The sequence below is a fragment of the Leuciscus leuciscus genome (genome assembly GCF_965113295.1).
Source record: "Leuciscus leuciscus genome assembly, chromosome: 20".
NCBI lineage: Eukaryota > Metazoa > Chordata > Actinopteri > Cypriniformes > Leuciscidae > Leuciscus > Leuciscus leuciscus.
This window is the reverse complement of record NC_138744.1, coordinates 32,644,818-32,666,901: the sequence shown is the minus strand read 5'-3', so window position 1 is coordinate 32,666,901 and position 22,084 is coordinate 32,644,818. Positions and strand designations below refer to the sequence as shown.

General features: G+C 40.2%; 1 protein-coding gene across 2 annotated transcripts in view; it reads left to right on the top strand.

The window, feature by feature from the left end:
- The window catches only part of ascc3 (activating signal cointegrator 1 complex subunit 3), a 238,871-nt gene that overhangs the window by 146,060 nt on the left and 70,727 nt on the right, over nt 1–22,084 (top strand). For both annotated transcript variants that reach the window (XM_082150224.1, XM_082150225.1), the window contains exons 15-16: nt 18,017–18,208; nt 19,103–19,327. In XM_082150224.1, the coding sequence (XP_082006350.1) occupies nt 18,017–18,208; nt 19,103–19,327 (417 nt within the window). The remainder of the gene's footprint in view (nt 1–18,016; nt 18,209–19,102; nt 19,328–22,084) is intronic.

The window sequence follows — 22,084 nt, the reverse complement described above, 5'->3', positions numbered from 1 at the left end:
TAGACCCATTTCAAATCTTCCATTTATGTCTAAAATATTAGAAAAAGTGGTGTCCGCTCAACTGGGCTCTTTCTTGCAACAAAATGAGATCTATGAAAAGTTTCAGTCTGGATTCAGACCGCATCATAGCACTGAAACTGCGCTCGTTAAAATCACAAATGATTTACTTTTAGCTTCTGACCAAGGCTGTATCTCAATACTAGTTTTACTTGATCTTAGTGCTGCGTTCGATACTATAGATCATACATTACTCTTAGATCGACTACAAAATTATACTGGTGTTCAAGGACAAGCACTAAGCTGGTTCAAATCATACCTATCTGACCGCTACCATTTTGTCTATTTAAATGGAGAAAAATCGATCATAACTCCAGTAAACTATGGAGTGCCGCAGGGATCTGTATTAGGCCCTCTGTTATTTTCAATATATATGATGCCACTTGGAAATATTATAAGGAAACATGGAATTAGTTTCCATTGTTATGCTGATGACACTCAAATATATATTTCATCACGGCCGGATGAAAACGCAAAATTTTCCAAATTGACAGAGTGTGTTAAAGATATAAAAGATTGGATGACCCGTAATTTTCTTTTATTAAATCCAGACAAGACAGAGGTAATACTTATCGGTTCAAAAAACCGCCCACAAAACCTCGCACAATACAACTTTAACATCATAGGATGTCCTGTTACTTTATCCTCTACAGTAAAAGACCTGGGTGTCATACTCGATTGCAACCTGTCTTTTGAAAATCATATTTCATATGTTACAAAAACAGCATTTTTCCACCTTAGAAACATTGCTAAGCTACGTAATATGCTATCAGTTTCTGATGCAGAAAAGTTAGTTCATGCATTCATGACCTCGAGACTGGATTACTGTAATGCTTTACTAGCTGGTTGTCCTGCATCCTCAATAAACAAGCTACAGTTAGTCCAAAATGCCGCCGCTAGAGTTCTTACTAGATCAAGAAAATATGATCATATAACACCGATTTTATCATCACTGCATTGGTTACCTATAAAGTTCCGTATTAATTACAAGGTATTGCTACTGACCTATAAAGCCCTAAACGGCTTAGCTCCAGTCTATTTAACGGATCTTTTATCACCCTATAATCCATCGCGCTCTTTAAGATCACTAAATTCAAGGCTTTTGGTCATACCTAGGATATCCAGAACCACCAAAGGAGGGAGAGCATTCTCACATTTGGCTCCAAAACTCTGGAATAGTCTTCCTGATACTGTTCGTTGCTCAGACTCGCTCTCCCAGTTTAAAACTAGATTAAAGTCGCATCTCTTCAGCCAGGCATTCATATAATCCTACAGTTCAAACTACAATCCGGCCTCTAGCTCATAAATGCCAGAGGAGAACTGGCCCCCGACTGAGCCTGGGTTCTCCCAAGGTTTTTTTTTCTCCATTAGGTCACCTGATGGAGTTTTAGGACACCATTAGGTCACTTGATGAAGTTTTTCGGTTCCTTGCCACTGTTGCCTTTGGCCTGCTCAGTTGGGGATATTTTGGGGATATTTAATTTAATTTTATCAATCAATAAATTCCTCTTGAAACAAACTTTGTTGTATTATTTTAATTTAATACTGTGAAGCTGCTTTGATACAATCTGTATTGTGAAAAGCGCTATACAAATAAACTTGACTTGACTTGATATCTAAAAAAAAAAAATTGCTTTCAGTCAGATTGTGTTTGGCTGCAGTACCAAACGCTTCCACTAGAGGAAATTTGTCTCCCATTCATTTCCAATGCGCTAATTTTTGACCGCGTGGAGCACAAGTGTGACTATTATTTTCAGGACCATTTAAGCTGTTCAAATCATATCCATGATTTTTGTGTGTTCACATAGCAGGTGTCAAAACCTTTACCAAGTTTCGTACCATACTGAAAAAAAAAAATAATAATTTCTCTCAAAAATATTAATTTGTTACATTTATATAGCGCTTTTCTGGGTCCTCAAAGCACTTCACATATGGAAGGGGGGAATCTCCTCAACCCCCACCAATGTGCATATATTGCGCCAGAACGCCCACCACACACCAGCTTATTGGTGGAGAGGAGACAGTGATGAAGCCAATCAGTATGGGGATGATTAGGAGGCCATGATGGACAGAGGCCAATGGGAAAATTTGGCCAGGATGCCGGGGTTACACCCCTACTCTTTTTCGAAGGACATCCTGGGATTTTTAATGACCACAGAGAGTCAGGACCTCAGTTTGTCTCATCCGAAGGACGGTGCTCTTTGACAGTATAGTGTCCCCGTCACTATACTGGGGCATTGGGACCCACACAGACCACAGTGTGAGCGCCCCCTGCTGGCCTCACTAACAGCTCTTTCAGCAGCAACCTGGTTTTTCTCAGGAGTCTCCCATCCAGGTACTAACCAGGCTCAGCCCTTCTTAGCTTCAGTGGGCAACCAGTCTTGGGCTACAGGGTGATATTGCTGCTGGTGACCGAAAATGACCGAAGAGCTAGACTGGGTAAACCCAGCCCGATCTGCCGGCGATCTGATTTCGCCCTGCAGCTCAGGCTGGAAACCTGTACATTCTTCTATCCTGCTTCCGTTACAAATTTGCGGGGACCAATCACAAACTGGCTTATCCACCTGGTGCGCTATTGGCGGGTTCAATCCAATCCAATTCCTTTTAACCTCTCGACGATGCTCAATGGCTGCTTTAGTTTAGCAAACAAATTGTTTGAGTGGGTGTAAATACCACTCACTTTCATGTTTTTTTTTTTGCACAACCTGCAAAAATCGCTCGATGCCATTGCTTCTGCAAACCGCTGATCAATGCTCCAAACCAACACGTTTGTTGACACGTTTCCTGCCTGGAGTTTTCACTGCAAAGCACGTCACCCGGATCGTTGGTCTGATTGGTCTGATCGTTGACTATCCAATTGCGTACAGTCATTTGAACTATGCCCATTGATCACGCCTCTTGTGCAGTCGAAAAATACAGAGCAGACTCCCCAGACTAATGTTCAATCTTAAAAGACTGAGCTTGGTTTGGTGATAGCCGGACTACCGAAGAGTACCAATGTTTTAAAAGTCCAGGAGACTAATTAGTAATTATTAACATTTTTAAATGGCTCTCTCTTTTTTACATTTTAATATATTTTAATGTTTTATTTTTACCTTTGATGGCAAAGCTGAATTTCCATGAGTCATTTCTGCAGTCTTCAGTGTCAAGTGTGATTATCAATGTATCGTTGGAAACCAAGAGACATTTTCCAGGATTCTTTGAGAAATAGAACGTCCAAAAATAGTAAAAAATTTGCAATGGAATTTTCTTGTATCAATGCAAAAGCCTTTACTTTTGTTCAGTTTAATGAGTCCTTGATAAATAAAATGATTAATTTCTTTAAAATAATAATAATAACAATTAGGGATGCACGATATATCGGCACCATATCGGTATCAGCCAATATATGTTCATTTTTAATGTTATCGTTATCGGCCTGATAAGAAAATGTATCCGATATATTAAAGCAGATAAATAATGTAGTATTTCCTTCAGCTGAGACACTTCAGATGTGCACTGTTCAACATTATGCTTTTAAATTGCTTGAAATGACTGGAATCACTTAAAAAAAGGAAAATATGGTTCAGTGCAACAAGTGCAGTGAAAGTCTGTCATATCGGATACATAAAATTATAATGAGAACATTATAATTGTCCGCTTGAGACATGGATTTCAATGGAGAGTTTTGTTTTTGTAATCAGTTTTTCAAAAAAATTATATACAAATTTTGATTATAATTATATACAAATTATATACAAATTTTGATTTATCGGCCAATATATCGGTTATCGGCTTTCAAGTATAAAGAATTATCGGTTATTGGTATCGGCCAAAATTTTCATATCGGTGCATCCCTAATAATAATACAAAATTACTGACCCCAATCTTTTGAATGCAGAATAATTGTAAATTACGTATTGAGGATAACATTTTCAAAACTTTACGTGTGCCCATGTTTAGTGCTGATGCTTGTGAACGTTACAGACGGGCGCAGGTAGTCCAGCTCTCAGGGTGATCTGCTCGAAGGACTCAGCCTATTAATAGAAATGACGAATAGAGATCCTTTCACACGCCCTCTGACTATTCATATCCCATGCACACGCCTTAAGCACTGAGCAAGCCATCAGTAATGCAGTGTTTCAGTATTCAGGGAGACAGAACCCGGGGTTATGCTTTCTCAACTATTATGTTTATGTAGGCGGCACATAGCATACCAACATAACCAGTCCAGTTCCATCATGATGAGTGATGTGCTTTCCTGCAGATATGCTCCTGTGCCCTCAAAACGGCATGTGTTTTATTGCAGTCAACTAATGGGATTTTTTTTCTTTCTTACATGTTCATCTTTCTTTAGTGTGTAATGTTGCTGTTTGAGCATGAAAAAGCTCTGCAAAGTCACACAGTTCTTCTCTATATCAGTGTCAGTGTTTCTGAACTCCCTGAATCGCCTCCATTGTAGTCTTGAGTTTCTTCCCGGAACGAACACGTCACAATATTCCTCATTTAAATAATTCATACGCAGAATAAAGGGGCGGGGCCTGGTTGAGTTAGTTAGTAGTGTGTTAAACTGGCGGTTATGGAAAGGAGCGGGACATTTCCCAAACACACTCGAAACGCTTGACCAATCACAACACACTGATCCAGCCGACCAATCAGAGCACAGTGTGCTTTTCAGAAGGAGGGGCTTCATAGAGACAGGAACTAAACAGAGCGTTACTGACAGACTGGGAAGAGAGGAGCCGCAACAATGGAGAATATGGGGAAATAATGTGTTTATTGGACATTCAAGCATGAAAACCTGTTCTTGTAGAGCCCAAAAACAACAACAATAATTTGTAGTAGGGTAAAATATGGCCTCTTTAAATGCAACTAAAATAATCATGCATTTATAGCAAAATAAGAAGATTTATGCTATTATTCTTACCATAGACCAAATATATTTGAAGTAAAAGAATAGAAAGAAAAAGGAAAAGTACTCTGTTTCGGGCTCTTCCTCACTGATCTGTCTTGCGTTAAAAGCATGGTTTGCTCGAGACCCTCTGATGGCCCATGTCCCGCTCTGTCATGCCTCTAGATTTCCCTCTTTCACACACAGCGTCAGGACTCCTCTCTCTCTCTCATCGGTGGATGAAAGGAGACATCTAGTGCTCAGAGCAGAGAAGAGAGAGACCACAGGAGTGTGTGTGTGTGTGTGCGCTGATGATTAAAGCAGTCTGGAGAATCTGCCACGCACAGATCGGTGAGGGATTTTATTTCCCTTTTATGTGAAGGAAACATCAAGTATGACAGCAGGTCGTGTCTCTCAGACGGGAGAGTTTCTCGTTCTGTCTCCTAAAACCCCTCGGCCTCCTGGGACGGGTCTGAAAGATTTAGCTCATTAATTTCTATTGTTTGCGCTTTCAACTATTTTTAACTTCTCTCTCCTGTGAGGATGTCACTATTCAGTGCTGGACAAAAGGGCTTTGTTGTCTTGTCTGCACAATTAAGACAACCAAACGTTCAGTCGTTCTCTGTGAAAGCTTGTGGAATAGAGCACTTCCAGGAAACAGCAGGAATACACTCGTTTTTTTAAATACATTTGACCACATTTAATATAATTATTTAATCATTTAAATATGTTAGATATATTTTTTTATATATTTTCCTTTCCTTTTATTTTTCCTGTTAAATGACTTTCTTTTCTCCATTTCCTTTGTTCCCTTTTCACCTTAATTTTCCCTTTTAATTTTTCCCTTTCCTTTTTAATTTCCTTTCTTTTTCACTTTCCCTTTACTTCTTTCTTTTTGTTTCCCCATTTGTTTCTTTACTTTCCCTTTTCCTTTTAATTTCGCCATTCTTTTACCCATATCTTATAATTTACTTTTTCCCTTTTCCTTTCTTTTCACTATTATTTTCCCCATTTCCTTTTCATTTCCCCACTTCTTTCCCTTTATTTTTCCTTTTCATTTCCCGGTTCTTTTTTCAGTTTCCTTTCTTTGTTTTCTTTTTCCTGTTAAATGCCATTATTTTCCCAATTCCCTTTACTTTCTCTTCCTTTTTGCTTTCTTTTGTCTGTTTCTTTTTTATTTCCAATTTCCACCTAAGCTTTCTTTTTCCTTTCCTTTCCTGTCCTTTCCTTTTCCTTTTCCTTTTCCTTTTCCTTTCCTTTCCTTTCCTTTCCTGCTCTCCTTTTCCTGTCCTTTCCTTTTCATATCCTTTCCTTTTCCTGTCTTTTCCTTTTCATTTCCTTTTCTTTTCCTTCCCTGCTCTCCTTTTCATTTCCTGTCTTTTCCTTTTCATTTCCTGTCTTTTCCTTTCCTTTCCTTTCCTTTCCTTTCCTTTCCTTTCCTTTCCTTTCCTTTCCTTTCCTTTCCTTTCCTTTCCTGCTATCATTTTCCCGTTAAATCCCCCTCTTTTACCCATTTACTTTGTTCTTTTTTTAAATTTTTTTCCTGTTTCCTTTTTGTTTCCCATTTCCCCTTTTTTTCCTCTTATGGCTTTTCTTTTTCCTGTTAATTTTCATTTTTCCCTATTTCCTTTACTTTCTGTTTCTGTCCACTGTCCTTTTTCTATTTTCATTTCCCCATTATTTTCCCTCTTCCTTTTCTCTTTGCCTTTTCCTTTCCCTTGTAACAAAACTGATAGCATGTTTTCAGCATTTTAGATTACAGAGATGCAGCCGAACAGGCAGAATGGACATTGCCAAAGAAAATCACCATGTGTCAATGGGAATGAAAGAGTGTCAGGTCAGATGCTCTGTTAATGTCCCTGTCAAAATAGACGTATTAAGACTCGTAAAGACATTGTCTCAGCAATGACCCTGCATGTGTTGAGCCATTGCTCATACAGACTTTTTTTTTTTTTTTTTACCAATCCTGAGCGTGATTTGAGAATCAGAGGTCATTGTGTTTGTGATGTCCTCAGGCCGCTCACTCAGATCTGGTCACGTCTCAGTATCTGCATCACCCAGAGGTGTGTTTGTGTGTGTGTGTGTGTCGGTGTGGTATGGCTACTGTCTGCTTGTGTTAAGGCCGAGTAATGGCTAATCAGCGCTGTCTGCCACGGCCGGTGGAAAGCACCCGGGCTTCTGCTTAATAATCTCTCTTCAGCTGCCCTTAATCATCCTTGATCAGAGAGCCGATGCACTGCCATCTTGAATCCAACCTCTGAACGTGAGCGCCTGGCCCGGCCTCACTTTAACTTACGCTCAGAAAGCACAGCATTAATACTCTGTGACACCTCAAAGCAAACCTTAGCGTTTCAATTAGAGCCTCGCGGTGCCCTGGAGAACGTTTGCCACTCCTCCCCATCTCAAACACACTCTCACTTGCATTTCAGTGGGTATTTCTCTTGTTTACCTTTTTATTTGTTGTGATTACTGATTTTTCAGGATGATTCATTTTCAGCTGCTGGCGAGTAAAATAGGTTATATGTTTAGAGAAACCAAAACAGAGCTGCTTTACATTTTGGCCTTATTGAGTTAGAAGTGAACAAACCATATATTTGTAAAATCCAGACCTATGTTCTCGAACAGCTTCAAGGTTAAACTTCATCCAGCTCGTTTATCTTCAAACCTTTGGTGTTTTGAATTTGTTAATGTTTTACAAGAAGGTACCATGTATGATCATTTATAATAGTTCACCCAAATTTTGCATCACTGGAACACTTTCATGCTATTGCTTTTTCTTCTACAGAACAAAAAAAGATTAAATTTGAAGAATGTTCAGTGGTTTTTGCCCATATTATGAAAGTCAGTGGGATCCAAAGCTTTCAAGCTGTGAAAAATGTAGAATCAAACAAGAATGTAAAGTCCGGATTGATGTGTTCTACTTCTTGATCACTTTATATGATAAAAATGTAACCTTATATTCCCTTTCAAATCATAACAAACATCAGTCAACAACTTCATACAAAGTCTAGTGTTGTAGTTGAGACCACCTAAACCGAGACCAAGACCAGTGTGTTGAGACCAAGACATGACCAAGACCAGCACTCCTCAAATTCGTTGAAAAGATTTGCATCTACTGTCTGAGAAATGTCTTATATTTAATCAATACATACAGTTAGGATAATAAGACACTATAGAGCTGCTACCAATCAAATCACTAACAATCAAATTAATCTTTGTGTTGCAGAGGTGGCACAGAAGTTGCATCTGAATTGGTACACCCGCATAAATAATGTTCAGATTATTTTTTTTAAATACAATTTTGAATATAGAAATGTGATGGAAAAATAAAATGATAGGTCTACTTTTAAATATGAAACTGAAACCAAAACACTTAATGAGTGAGCCACGGAATCATTTATTCAACCCATTTGTTCAAAGCAGTTGATTAATTTAATAACGAAATATGTTGCCGAAATAGCAAAAACGTGTCTAAAATTGTCTAAAATGTATGTCACTTAATATTAACTTCTTGTTTATTGAACGTTTGTATAAAATCAACATCATATTTGCTATTGTGCTCATATTCGTGAAAACAGCTCTCTTGCTCTTGTGATATTGCTTGATTATATACTGTTATATAAAAAACAAGATCTCATACAAGTATGTTTTTGCAATCATAACTTGAATTTTGTGGTCATTCATATAAATTTGGGGCATTTTGGAGACTATCCTGCATTGATTTCGAACCTGGCACCACAGTAACAAAAGAAATCACATTTTAAATAAGTTATTGATTGCATTTTAAGCAGTAAGTTTTAAATCAAATCACATTAATGATGTAAACAAATAAATCAGACAATTCACCGGCAATTTAGGGATATCCTCTCAGTTGTGGTCTTGAGATAAAATCCAGAGTCCTGTAAGTCTGAGACCAAGACGAGACCAAGAACAAATGCAGTCGAGACCGAGACGAGACCAAGACCGATCTTGAGTACTACAACACTAACAAAGACTACACCAAATATGATGACACAAACGTCATGCCATTTGGACACATGACATGCTACAACCAGTGTGGTTTGACATTTGAGGTCATGAGTTTGGTACAACATGAGGCTAAATTATGACAGAATTTAATTTTTCGGTGAACTAATACTGTAAAATCTGCACTATGTAACTTATATAATGTCAATCAACATCTGTGATTTAAACACAGACTTGTGTAGGAACATTATTTTGTATTTTACATCAGTTGTTTTGGCACATACATTTGGTGGTATGATGTGAACACATGGTTACCCAGTTAACTTTCAACCCTCTGAAATTCCTTGTGTCCAACAAGAAAAAAAACTATATTTGCGTCAGTCTTAAATCTCTCCAGATCTTGAAGCTTTTGCCATCTGAAAAGCCATTGATTCTTGGCAATCTCCAAATAAGCGCTCTGTTAACCTTAGCAATAGGGCTAGGTATTGACATAGATGTCACAAATCAATTTGATTCTGATTCACAAGCTCTTGATTGGATTCTGTTGTGATTTCGATTTGATTCGATTCAATATCGATTAGTTTGATTATTTATCAGGTACAGTGCATGTCAATTTATCTTAAGGACATCAATGTCTCAACTAATGCTGTAAACTCTACAGTAAACCCTGTCAGGTATATAATATTAAAGCTTGAAATTAGTTCAAATATCTATATCTATAATAATCAACAGTCAAACATTATACAAATGTTTAAATTAGACATTAGTGTTTTTTTAATCAACTTTTTACTGATATATTTTTTTATAAATCAATTTGTTGATGACATATAAACAAGCAGTGGCTGTAATAAAAGCCATTTTCATGGCAGATTTATTCAAACATACAATAAATGAAACTTCACTAACAGGTTAAGTAATATTTGAATGAATACTGTCTTTATATTTATCAAATGCTCTTCTCTAAAGTTATCTCTTCTAGTTACTTGACACTGTTGTATTATTGACGTATTTTCATTTCTGAAACACAGACTACATGAGACATGATATATTTCACTAAGTTATTCTGTATCTTTTTATGTCCATTCATGTTTTATTTGGTGCTATAACTAGTAGTAAAGAGGAAGAGATGATCGGTTCACGTGTGATCTGTCACGCCACACTGAAGAGCGCTAAAACAACATGTATTGTTTATATTTCATGATACAATTGACAGAGTTTAAAAGCTGAGACAAAGCGTTGGGATTATTGGATGTGCTGTAAAATAATGTTTAGTAAAGTTTTGCACATGCATCAACTGAAAACAGCATTGACTAAAAGATTGATACTTGGGATTTAAGAATCAATATTGGTGCATCAAACTGAAGAGCGATTAAAAACTATATTTATTGTAATAAATAGTCAACCCAGCCATACTTAGCAACCACAATCAATGCCTTAGCAACCATCCTGAACACCCTAGCAACCAGATAGCAATCTCCAAATAACCACTCATCTCACTGTCTGATTCTGATGCCTTAGCAACCATTCAAACACCCTAGCATTATGAGTTCTGCACGGACGAGCACCTGTTCAGAGAATGTACAATTTATACATTTGGATGGCCTCATGCTGGTAAAGGGCATAAATTGTGCGCTGGTGACGTTTTGAAATTACAAATGGCATGAAATGACAATGATACAAAATGACATAATCGCTTCTTAAAATCTCACATCAGAATGTATAATTTAGCACTTTAGACTTCTATTAGGGACCTGCATTTGAATTTAGAAAAAAGCTTGAAAGATGATGCTCCTCCTGAACACTGCTGCTACGCCACATTAAAACAGAGAGCGGTTCTCTCATTATAGCGCTGATCGAATCCAGAGATCCACAGAGACCAGCGGATTGGACAACCAAATTGACCTAGAGAAGAACAGAAATGGCAGAAATGGCTTCTTATGAAGGAGCAATTCATTAAAGCAGTGTGATGATCAGTGATATTTATCTCCATACGACAGGATGGTATTTTTACACCCGTCATTATGTGATAAATGGAAGGATCTTGATAAGGAAAGGCAGTGAACGTCATTATTAAGGACTTTTATATTCAATCAGCATATTGATCACCAAACACGCAGATAATAACATTCATTAACAGCGAGTTAGTGGCCTCTAGAATCTAATTGGCCGCCCCAGGTGCCACTCCAGAATTCTGAACCCTGATTGGCCATTCGTTCCTGAAGGCATAGGCGTTGATTTCGGGGGGGGGGGGACGGGGGGGACGCGTACCCACCAGATTTTGTACCCACCACTTTTAACTTCCGTCCATATTAATTTGACGTTTGGTTCGATTTTTTTGACCGTTTTCAGTGGTTATGAGGAGCAATATGAGAGAGAGATTTGGTAATCATTGTCTGACCCAACAAAAAAACATTATTCATTTTATATTATTTTTCGTGTTCACATTTATGAGGGAAAAAACAACGTGCAGTTCTCGGTTACGGACGCGAGCGCTCTGAGAGCGGCACTAAAAGACTGCTTTAAAACTTTCACAGAGACCTCAAAAAGAACTGCTGCCTTTCTTTAAATTGAATTTCGTTTTGTATTAATTATATCTTAATTTTAATCAATGTTTCATGAACCAATTGCCTGGATTTAATAAATAAGAAGTAAATATCAGACAATAGATAATCACGACATGGAGGCGCCGGCGAGTGAACTGGAGTTCGTCTCATAAATGAACCGAAACTCAGCGTATAATGCAACTAGAAAAAAAAAACTTTTAGTCGGAAGCAGCCCTTATTCCACATATTTTCGAACCAGGCAACAGGACATCTGGGTTGAGCGAGCGACCCTGCGGAATGAACGAGTGGAGGAAATATTCAGAAATGCGCTCTCCACTCACGAGCTCTGATCGGAAACAAACCCGAACCTCACTGTCTGCTGAACTTGCGCAGAAACATCAAAATATAACCAGCTTTCTAAAATGGTTTTTAAAACTAAACACTATTTTAGCACAAATGATGTGCTTATTGGCGATTTTTTATAATTATTGACAAAATTAGAATATAGCCTAGTAAAAGTTTTTTTTTTGGGTGGGCCTGTTGAAAAGTGGGGCCGTGCCTGAGCTACAGGACATCGTCTTTCAAAACATAACCTGCGCGAAAGAGAGAAAAAAAATGAATGCGTCATTGTACCCAGCACTTCTGAAAATGCACTTCTGAATGCTTCTCTGTCCCCAGCACATTTCAAACCAAACTGAAGCCCATGCCTGAAGGCCATTCTGAGGAAAACGTAACGTTACGTGAGGTTTTATTGACGTCTTTCCGAGGTTAAAACACAGATCTAGCGATAACATGAGGCATGGTACATTTCAGTAAGTTGTACTGTATCTTTCAATAAACCTTCTGATGTTCATTCATGTTTATTTGGTGATGTAACTACTCTATACAATCCCACACGAAATCTGAGGTCTGGTGATAAGAGACTTCTCTCTGTCCCCTGATCGCAATTAAAGCATAGAGGAGATAAAGCCTTTGCTATTGCCGGCCCTAGGTCCTTCCGGCGTTTATCAGATCGGCACAGTCCTTTACTGTTTTTAAATCATCTCTTAAAACCATCTTAAAAATCATCAATTTTTTTCCCTTGGCTTTCAATTCACTGTGAGCTTCTCTCATGAATGTGTGGTTTGCCCTGTGTTTCTTCATTTTGTGTTGTTCAGCACTTCGGTTGCCTGTGTCTGCTGTTTATTACTGTGCTATATGACTAAAACAAACTTGAAACTTAGAGGAAAGGATGACCTGAGGTGGACACAGCGATCTGTCACACCACATTAATGTTATTTATCGTTTGAATTGGGTTTTAAAATTGAAATATAACAATTTGAAAATAAAAGCACGAATCTTATTGCGATTATCTTAAAACAAAAGACTAAAAGATCTTCGATCATCAAAATGAAGATCCACTAAAAAAGAGAAATCAATATTTTCAACGCAGCCCTAGAATCCACACACAGCGCACATGTTTGCCTGTTCTTGCGTCTCCGTGTTGTTTGCGTGAAGCAGACACTAACAAAGCTCACCATCTGAGAAACGCCACTGTTTCAGTCATTGATTTCGGCCCTCTAAAATGGTTTTAACTGAAATATTTCTGCTGATTATTTTCGATTGCCCAAGTTTTGTAAACAATAAATATTTATTGTTCCACATTTTATTGGAGAGAGTGTATCTGTATTTTCTATTAACATTCATTATAATGGTAATAAAAGGTCAATGAAACATTTAAATTATTGTAATACCATGATTTTTGGATGTGATACTATGTAAGCACTAGTGTTGTAGACTGTAGTGCTCGGTCTTGTCTCAGTCTCAGACGAAGAGGACTCGGATTTTATTTCAAGCCCGTTTAAGACCACAACTGAGGGTATATCACGAAATTATTCGTTAACATCATTACTGTGATTAGACGTTAAACTTCTGACCAAGAGCCAAATCCAGGGCTGCCAACTCTCACGCAATTGACACGCTCTCACGCCACAGCGGCCACACATCCATTTTCTAACGCACAGAAAAATCGCGAAGCAAAGAGGACATTGAGACCGACAGACAAGACAGACCAGGTTACTTATGATATAAAAAAAAGTATATTCTATTACGAAATTCAAACAATAAATACCGTTTTGGCGCTTGTAAATGTGACGTGACAGATCCCTAGCGGCACGTTAACTGATCATCTCTACTAGCTAATAGTAAATAAACACGAATGAACACTGTTGAAAGATACAGTACAACTTACCGAAATGTATATTCCTCATACATAATATCGATCATAAGTGTTTTTCAACCACGGAAAGAGGTAAAACAGCTGGAGAACAATTGTCACATAACATTTACCTCAGGAAAGTCATTTAATTACCATAATATAGCACGTTAGTTGGCTAGAAAAAAATTGCTGTAGAGAGTATTTTGCTAAATATGTGTAGGCTACTATATTAAATATTTATATTTTACTTACATCGTTAAATAAAGTTGTTATTATAATAAAAAAAAGCATCAAGTTTAATTTGAGTTATTTTTAACCTTAAATAATACTACCAGCTGATAGGACTCTCTGTGTGTTTACAGCATTAGGTGAGTTTTTTTAAAAATTAACGCGTATCTTGTGTACCTAATATGTATCCAAATGATCAATATTGAATCAAATCACAAGAATTTAAATGAATTGAAATCGTGAAATTTGTGTCAAGCAATAATAAAAAACATAGCTTACCAGAAATTGTACCATGTAAACATTGTAACATGGCTGCTGGTCTTTCAAAGAGGGGAAGCTCATTTTCGGCCTACATCATAAAAATTTTCCATTTATTTATATGTAAATTCTGCCCTATGTTCCTTTTCAAGAAAGTGCTCTGTGACCCTGTCGTACCAACTGGTCGTCTTTTCCAGTGACTTGACCAGTGTCCTCTCAATGGCCAGCAGAGTTAGGTATAATTGTATAAATATAATAAAGGAATAAATAATAATATAATAAAGTATAATAATAATACTACTACTAATATTTTTTTAATTATTTTAATAATTATTTTGTAATTATTACTACTAATAATATAAAAATATAATAAGTAATAATATAATAAAGATATAAATGTATAATTGTGTGAAATGTATTATGAAAATTGGCAAGCAACTTCGACAAGCAAATACCAAGAAATAAGTTGCTGCAGTTTGTCTTTCGACTTCACTTGCAAAATCCGCGATGGGACTGAGCTCGAATAGCTTCATCGTCAGCGACTTTACCAGGTCGGCTGACTCGATTTCCTTCTCATACATTCCCGTAGCGTCACAGTGCATTTCCCTGTTGAAGCCCAGCAGTGATGAGTCGTTCATCGTGTCTGTCGCGTGACAAATGAACGAAAGACTCGGAAGGTAAAGTAATTATTTATGTTCCCTGTGAATATAATTATAATTTCTTAATTCAGAATATGATCAAGATTGAGTAGGTGGATGTGTTCGGGGAATTTGCCTGTTAAAAGTATAACATTTAAAGCCCCTTAAATGAACGAAATGACTCAAAAAAAGATTCGTTCATTTTGATTAACGAGTCAGTAAAATGATCCGAACTTCCCATCACTACTTTTTATTGTATGAAATCGCTGTCAATCAAAAGGAGATGCAGCCTTTCGACAGACCCTCCAATCATCACGCAGAAGCCCGGAGTCCAGGCCAGCCCACTCCCCATTCACCCCCAGAGACGCTGAGTGTCCGTGGGCGGGACATAATCGCAGCATTTATCCAATGACCGTCTAGTTTCGAAGCACTGAAAAAAACTGTTCAAAGCAGACCCATTGAAGTCAATGGACACTGGGCTTCAACAGGGAAATGCACTGTGGCGCTACGGGAATGTATGAGTAGGAAATCGAGTCAGCCAACCTGCTATATGTGACACAAGTGTGTCTTGCAGTGTGGGGACTTGCACTGGTCTTGGTCTTGACTCGGTCTCGGCCTGTCTTGGTCTTGACTTGGTCTCGACCCTTCAAAGTCTTGGTCTTGTCTTGGTCTCGGCCTGTCTTGGTCTTGACTTGGTCTCGACCCTTCTTGGTCTCGGCCTGTCTTGGTCTTGGTCTTGGTCTTGGTTTTGGTCTTGACTTGGTCTCGACCCTTCAAAGTCTTGGTCTTGCCTCGGCCTCGGCCTGTCTTGGTCTTGGTCATGACTTGGTCTCGGTTTAGGTGGTCTTGACTACAACACTAGTTAGCACTGATATTCTTTAAACTACCTTTGGAGTATTGTGTAAATATTGTGTTGTATGAATATGTTAACCAATCAGTAGCGTATATCAGAGCACCATGGTACCATAATCTGATGCCATCACCGCACCATGGTACCAGCACAGTGTTTTTCTCGATCGTGGAGACTGCAGTGAGACAGATGTTGGTGTGTTTGGTATTCTGTGTGTGTTGAAGAGGGACAGACGTGTGTGTAATGGGCTGTTCTCAGCGGCACTGAGGCCTTGTTGCTGTTGACCTGCATTTAGACTCAGGCAGAGTGAGATCAAGCGTCTGATGGTGCCAGCGCAGGTCACGACCTCTATCGGCTGTCAACACAACACGCATCTCAATCACACTCCTCTGACGGCACTGCTGCAGGGATTCACTTCTTTCTGCACGCATGAGTGTGTTTTAAAGTCATTTATCATTTCTACACCAAATGGAAAGTCTCCTGTCGAGAAAACTGGAAGTACCGCCCCACAATTATGCTATTGATTGATCCTATGGTTGCATCTGAAGTCTATGGAAGCTGGTTTCCGCCACAGAATAAAACATTTTAAAAGATAATTGCGACTTGTTTCTCAGAATTGCGTTTTAAAAAGTCAGAATTGCATGACAGAATTCGCTATTGCGAGAAAAAACGCAGAATTGCGAGTTTAATTCTAATATCACGTAGTTCTGACTTTATAACACACAATTGTGACTTTATATCATGCAATTCTGAGATGTAAACTCGCATTTGTGAGAAAAATACCTGTATTTTTTAATCTGTGGTGGAAACAAGCTTCTATAGAAATCACATACTTCCCATAATATCAAAAATATATATATATTTTTATAAAATTAACCTGCCACAATCAATTTCCTCAACTGTCCCGAGCGTCTTCTATGCATGACACACTTTTGTCATACAAATAGTCAACCACCTGTATAACTTTTCAGTGCATGTTTTTTTCTGCATCTTGTAACAGCAAGAATGTTTTTGTTTTAGGGAAGCTCTTAACTCTTAACAACAAAGAACAAAAAGTGCAATTCTTGTGCAAAGAAAAAAATTAATGCATGAAAACTGTCTGGGGAAAAGGCACTTCAAATGTATGTAAATCGAGACATTGTTATCTTAGCAGCGTTAACAACAAAATCGTTACACAAACTGTGAATAAATTATAATTTCCATGAGTACAGAATTCAGTCAGTGAGCGTTTTCAGTGTTAACACTTCTGACTGGCAATTGCATTTATAAATCAATAGAAACTTGTGTGATTGGGTGCAACTCTTAGCGCTGCAAAAAAGACATGTAAAAAAAAAATATATATATATATATGATGCACCGTAAATATATTTATTTATAAAGCCGCAATCTACACTTTTCATACATTTTCACATTTCCTTTTGTATTTATTTTAATTCTGCAGGGACAATTTTTGTTCATTCATGCTTTTCTGCCCCAAGCCCCATTAATTTCTCATATGGGATCTCTGTGTTACAATGAATATATTTTATTATATGATATGATTATATTATATTATATATTTTTTAAATATGGCTTTATTATTAATATGGTGATTATCTCAAGGTGGACACGCAACTTAATAAATGATTTTTAAACATCTGAATCTAACCATATCATGTCAACAAAAGGAAAAGTCAGCCAGCTATTTATGATTATATCAGTTATTGTGCCTTTCGCCCTGACCACAAATAACATCATTTTACATATTCTTCAATTAATCAAAAACTGTTGATTTAATTACCTTTGACAACTGAAAAACATTAACAAGACCTCTTCTGTAACTGTATCGATTTTCATTTGTTTGCTGTATAAATTATTTTAAATCATTAAATATTATATCAAATTAGTGCAGAATCAAGTTTCCATTGCTGCCCGGGATCTTGTCGAGAATCAGCCAAATGTCCATGTGCATAATGAAATGTTTAGGAAACTGCTGTGTTCAGTTTCTGTGCCATCTAGTGGTTTAGAGGAGAATAAAATCAAAGGTAACACTTTATTTCGATTGTCCACTTTAGACGTTTGACTAACTATAAGTAACTTTGTAACTACATGCCAACTAACTCTCATTAGAGTATTAGTAGACTGTCTGCTTAATATCTGCACACACTTTATTTTGATGCTCCTCTACAGACATTATCCTAATCTACATGTCTATGCTACACCCTAACAGTCTACTAATACTCTAATGACTGCTAGTTGACATGTAGTTGCAAAGTTACTTATAGTTTTGGACCTTTTGAAATAAAGTGTAACTAAATCAAATGCACCGTTTACCCCGGTGCGACTTTATCCCCACTGTCAAGTCCACTGTAACCTCTTCACTCCAGACGAGTGTGTGTTTCCTGATGTGTGATGCTGTGTGTGCCATAGGTGCAGCGCTCCAGAAACAAGCAGATGAGGGAGATGTTTCCCGACGGATTCGGGATCCATCACGCCGGGATGTTACGGCAGGACCGAACACTCATGGAGAACATGTTTTCCAGAGGATACATAAAGATTCTGGTGTGCACCGCCACGCTGGCCTGGGGTGTTAACTTACCCGCTCACGCTGTCATCATCAAGGTCAGGACACATCGCTGCTGGCTTGTGTATGTGTGCATGAAATTATTAAAGTGCCCATATTATGCTTTTCAGCTATTACCTTTCATGTACAGTAGTATGTTTATAGCTGTTTGTAAATGTAAAATGTCTGCAAAGATCAAAGTGCAGATAAATTGAGTTTTTGTCAATCAAAAGAAAGAAGCAATTCTGAACTGCCTGAAACTAGTCGTCAGTAATTCCACTCTTACTTTTTGCACAAACCTATGTAGGATTGTATCAAATTTGCATAATGGTCTTCATTGGCTGCCCACGAACAGTCTACTTTGCCCTGCCCTCAAACACTGTAGTTGTAGCGAAGGCTGGAAGAAATTGTTTAGTTTTGGCAACATGTCGAGAAGACGCTGTTTTCAGCACTGCGAATCCATTTTGACGCACTTCCAAAGCCATTTATACGGTAAAACCAACACCATCATTGCTGTACATATCATTGTGTATCAAATGCTGAGAAAGAGCTTAAATTCATAAATGCTAACCGGGGTTTGGTTTTGGCCACGCACTGTTACCGGTCAACCAATCACAACAGACTGAGCCATCTGACCAATCAGAGCAGAGTAGACCAATCACAACAGACTGGGTCATCTGACCAATCAGAGCAAAGTAGGCTCATGGAAAGATGGGTTTAAAGAGAATGAATTCTTTATCGAACCGTTTCAGAGACTGTGAGAAAAGACATGCCTATATTGTATATTATGAGAAAATAATGTTTAGCCTTGGCTGCATGTAAACCTGTTGAAGGAGACTCCAAAACAAAATTCAGATCCTTTGAGGATGCTTTAAATAAGCATAATAGGGGCACTTGAATCATAATTCTGGAATCTACAGAATGAGCTTTAATTGATTCCTGTCTGATATCAGGGCACTAATATCTATGATGCCAAGCGTGGAGCACTGGTGGATCTGGGCATCCTGGACGTGATGCAGATCTTCGGTCGGGCCGGACGGCCACAGTTTGACAAGTACGGAGAGGGAACCATCATCACGACCCATGAGAAGCTGAGCCATTACCTGACACTCCTGACCCAGCAGAACCCCATCGAGAGCCAGTTCCAGCAGAGCCTATCCGACAACCTCAACGCTGAGGTACAGCCACACACACTGCCAACCTCAACGCTGAGGTACAGCCACACACACTGCCAACCTCAACGCTGAGGTACAGCCACACACACTGCCAACCTCAACGCTGAGGTACAGCCACACAACCTGCCAACCTCAACGCTCAGGTACAGCCACACACACTGCCAACCTCAACGCTGAGGTACAGCCACACACACTGCCAACCTCAACGCTGAGATATAGCCACACACACTGCCAACCTCAACGCTGAGGTACAGCCACACACACTACTAACCTCAACGATGAGGTACAGCCACACACACTGCCAACCTCAACGCTGAGATACAGCCACACACACTATCAACCTCAACGCTGAGGTACAGCCACACACACTACCAACCTCAACGCTGAGATACAGCCATACACACTGCCTACCTCAACGCTGAGGTACAGCCACACACACTGCCAACCTCAACGCTGAGGTACAGCCACACACACTACCAACCTCAACGCTGAGGTACAGCCACACACACTACCAACCTCAACGCTCAGGTACAGCCACACACACTGCCAACCTCAACGCTCAGGTACAGCCACACACACTGCCAACCTCAACGCTGAGGTACAGCCACACACACTGCCAACCTCAACGCTGAGGTCCAGCCACACACACTGCCAACCTCAACGCTGAGATACAGCCACACACACTACCAACCTCAACGCTGAGGTACAGCCACACACACTGCCAACCTCAACGCTGCCAACCTCAACGCTGAGGTACAGGCACACACACTGCTAACCTCAACGCTGAGGTACAGCCACACACACTACCAACCTCAACGCTGAGGTACAGCCACACACACTGCCAACCTCAACGCTGAGGTACAGCCACACACACTACCCACCTCAACGCTGAGGTACAGCCACACACACTGCCAACCTCAACGCTCAGGTACAGCCACACACACTGCCAACCTCAACGCTGAGGTACAGCCACACACACTACCAACCTCAACGCTGAGGTACAGCCACACACACTACCAACCTCAACGCTGAGGTACAGCCACACACACTGCCAACCTCAACGCTGAGGTACAGCCACACACTTCAACGCTGAGAACGCTGAGGTACAGCCACACACACTGCTAACCTCAACGCTGAGGTACAGGCACACACACTGCTAACCTCAACGCTGAGGTACAGCCACACACTTCAACGCTGAGAACGCTGAGGTACAGCCACACACACTGCCAACCTCAACGCTGAGGTACAGCCACACACTTCAACGCTGAGAACGCTGAGGTACAGCCACACACACTGCTAACCTCAACGCTGAGGTACAGCCACACACACTGCTAACCTCAACGCTGAGGTACAGCCACACACACTGCCAACCTCAACGCTGAGGTACAGCCACACACTGCCAACTTCAACGCTGAGAACGCTGAGGTACAGCCACACACACTGCCAACCTCAACGCTGAGGTACAGCCACACACACTACCAACCTCAACGCTGAGGTACAGCCACACACACTGCCAACCTCAACGCTGAGGTACAGCCACACACTTCAACACTGAGAACGCTGAGGTACAGCCACACACACTGCTAACCTCAACGCTGAGGTACAGGCACACACACTGCTAACCTCAACGCTGAGGTACAGCCACACACACTGCCAACCTCAACGCTGAGGTACAGCCACACACACTGCCAACCTCAACGCTGAGGTACAGCCACACACACTGCCAACCTCAACGCTGAGGTACAGCCACACACACTACCAACCTCAACGCTGAGGTACAGCCACACACACTACTAACCTCAACGCTGAGGTACAGGCACACACACTGCTAACCTCAACGCTGAGGTACAGCCACACACACTGCCAACCTCAACGCTGAGGTATAGCCACACACACTACCAACCTCAACGCTGAGGTACAGGCACACACACTGCCAACCTCAACGCTGAGAACGCTGAGGTACAGGCACACACACTGCCAACCTCAACGCTGAGGTACAGGCACACACACTACTAACCTCAACGCTGAGATACAGGCACACACACTGCCAACCTCAACGCTGAGATACAGGCACACACACTGCCAACCTCAACGCTGAGGTACAGCCACACACACTACTAACCTCAACGCTGAGGTACAGGCACACACACTGCTAACCTCAACGCTGAGGTACAGCCACACACACTGCCAACCTCAACGCTGAGGTACAGCCACACACACTACCAACCTCAACGCTGAGGTACAGGCACACACACTGCCAACCTCAACGCTGAGAACGCTGAGGTACAGGCACACACACTGCCAACCTCAACGCTGAGATACAGCCACACACACTGCCAACCTCAACGCTGAGGTACAGCCACACACACTACCAACCTCAACGCTGAGGTACAGGCACACACACTGCCAACCTCAACGCTGAGAACGCTGAGGTACAGGCACACACACTGCCAACCTCAACGCTGAGGTACAGGCACACACACTGCCAACCTCAACGCTGAGGTACAGCCACACACACTGCCAACCTCAACGCTGAGGTACAGCCACACACACTGCCAACCTCAACGCTGAGATACAGGCACACACACTGCCAACCTCAACGCTGAGATACAGCCACACACACTGCCAACCTCAACGCTGAGATACAGCCACACACACTGTCAACCTCAACGCTGAGATACAGCCACTCACACTGCCAACCTCAACGCTGAGATACAGCCACACACACTGCCAACCTCAACGCTGAGATACAGCCACACA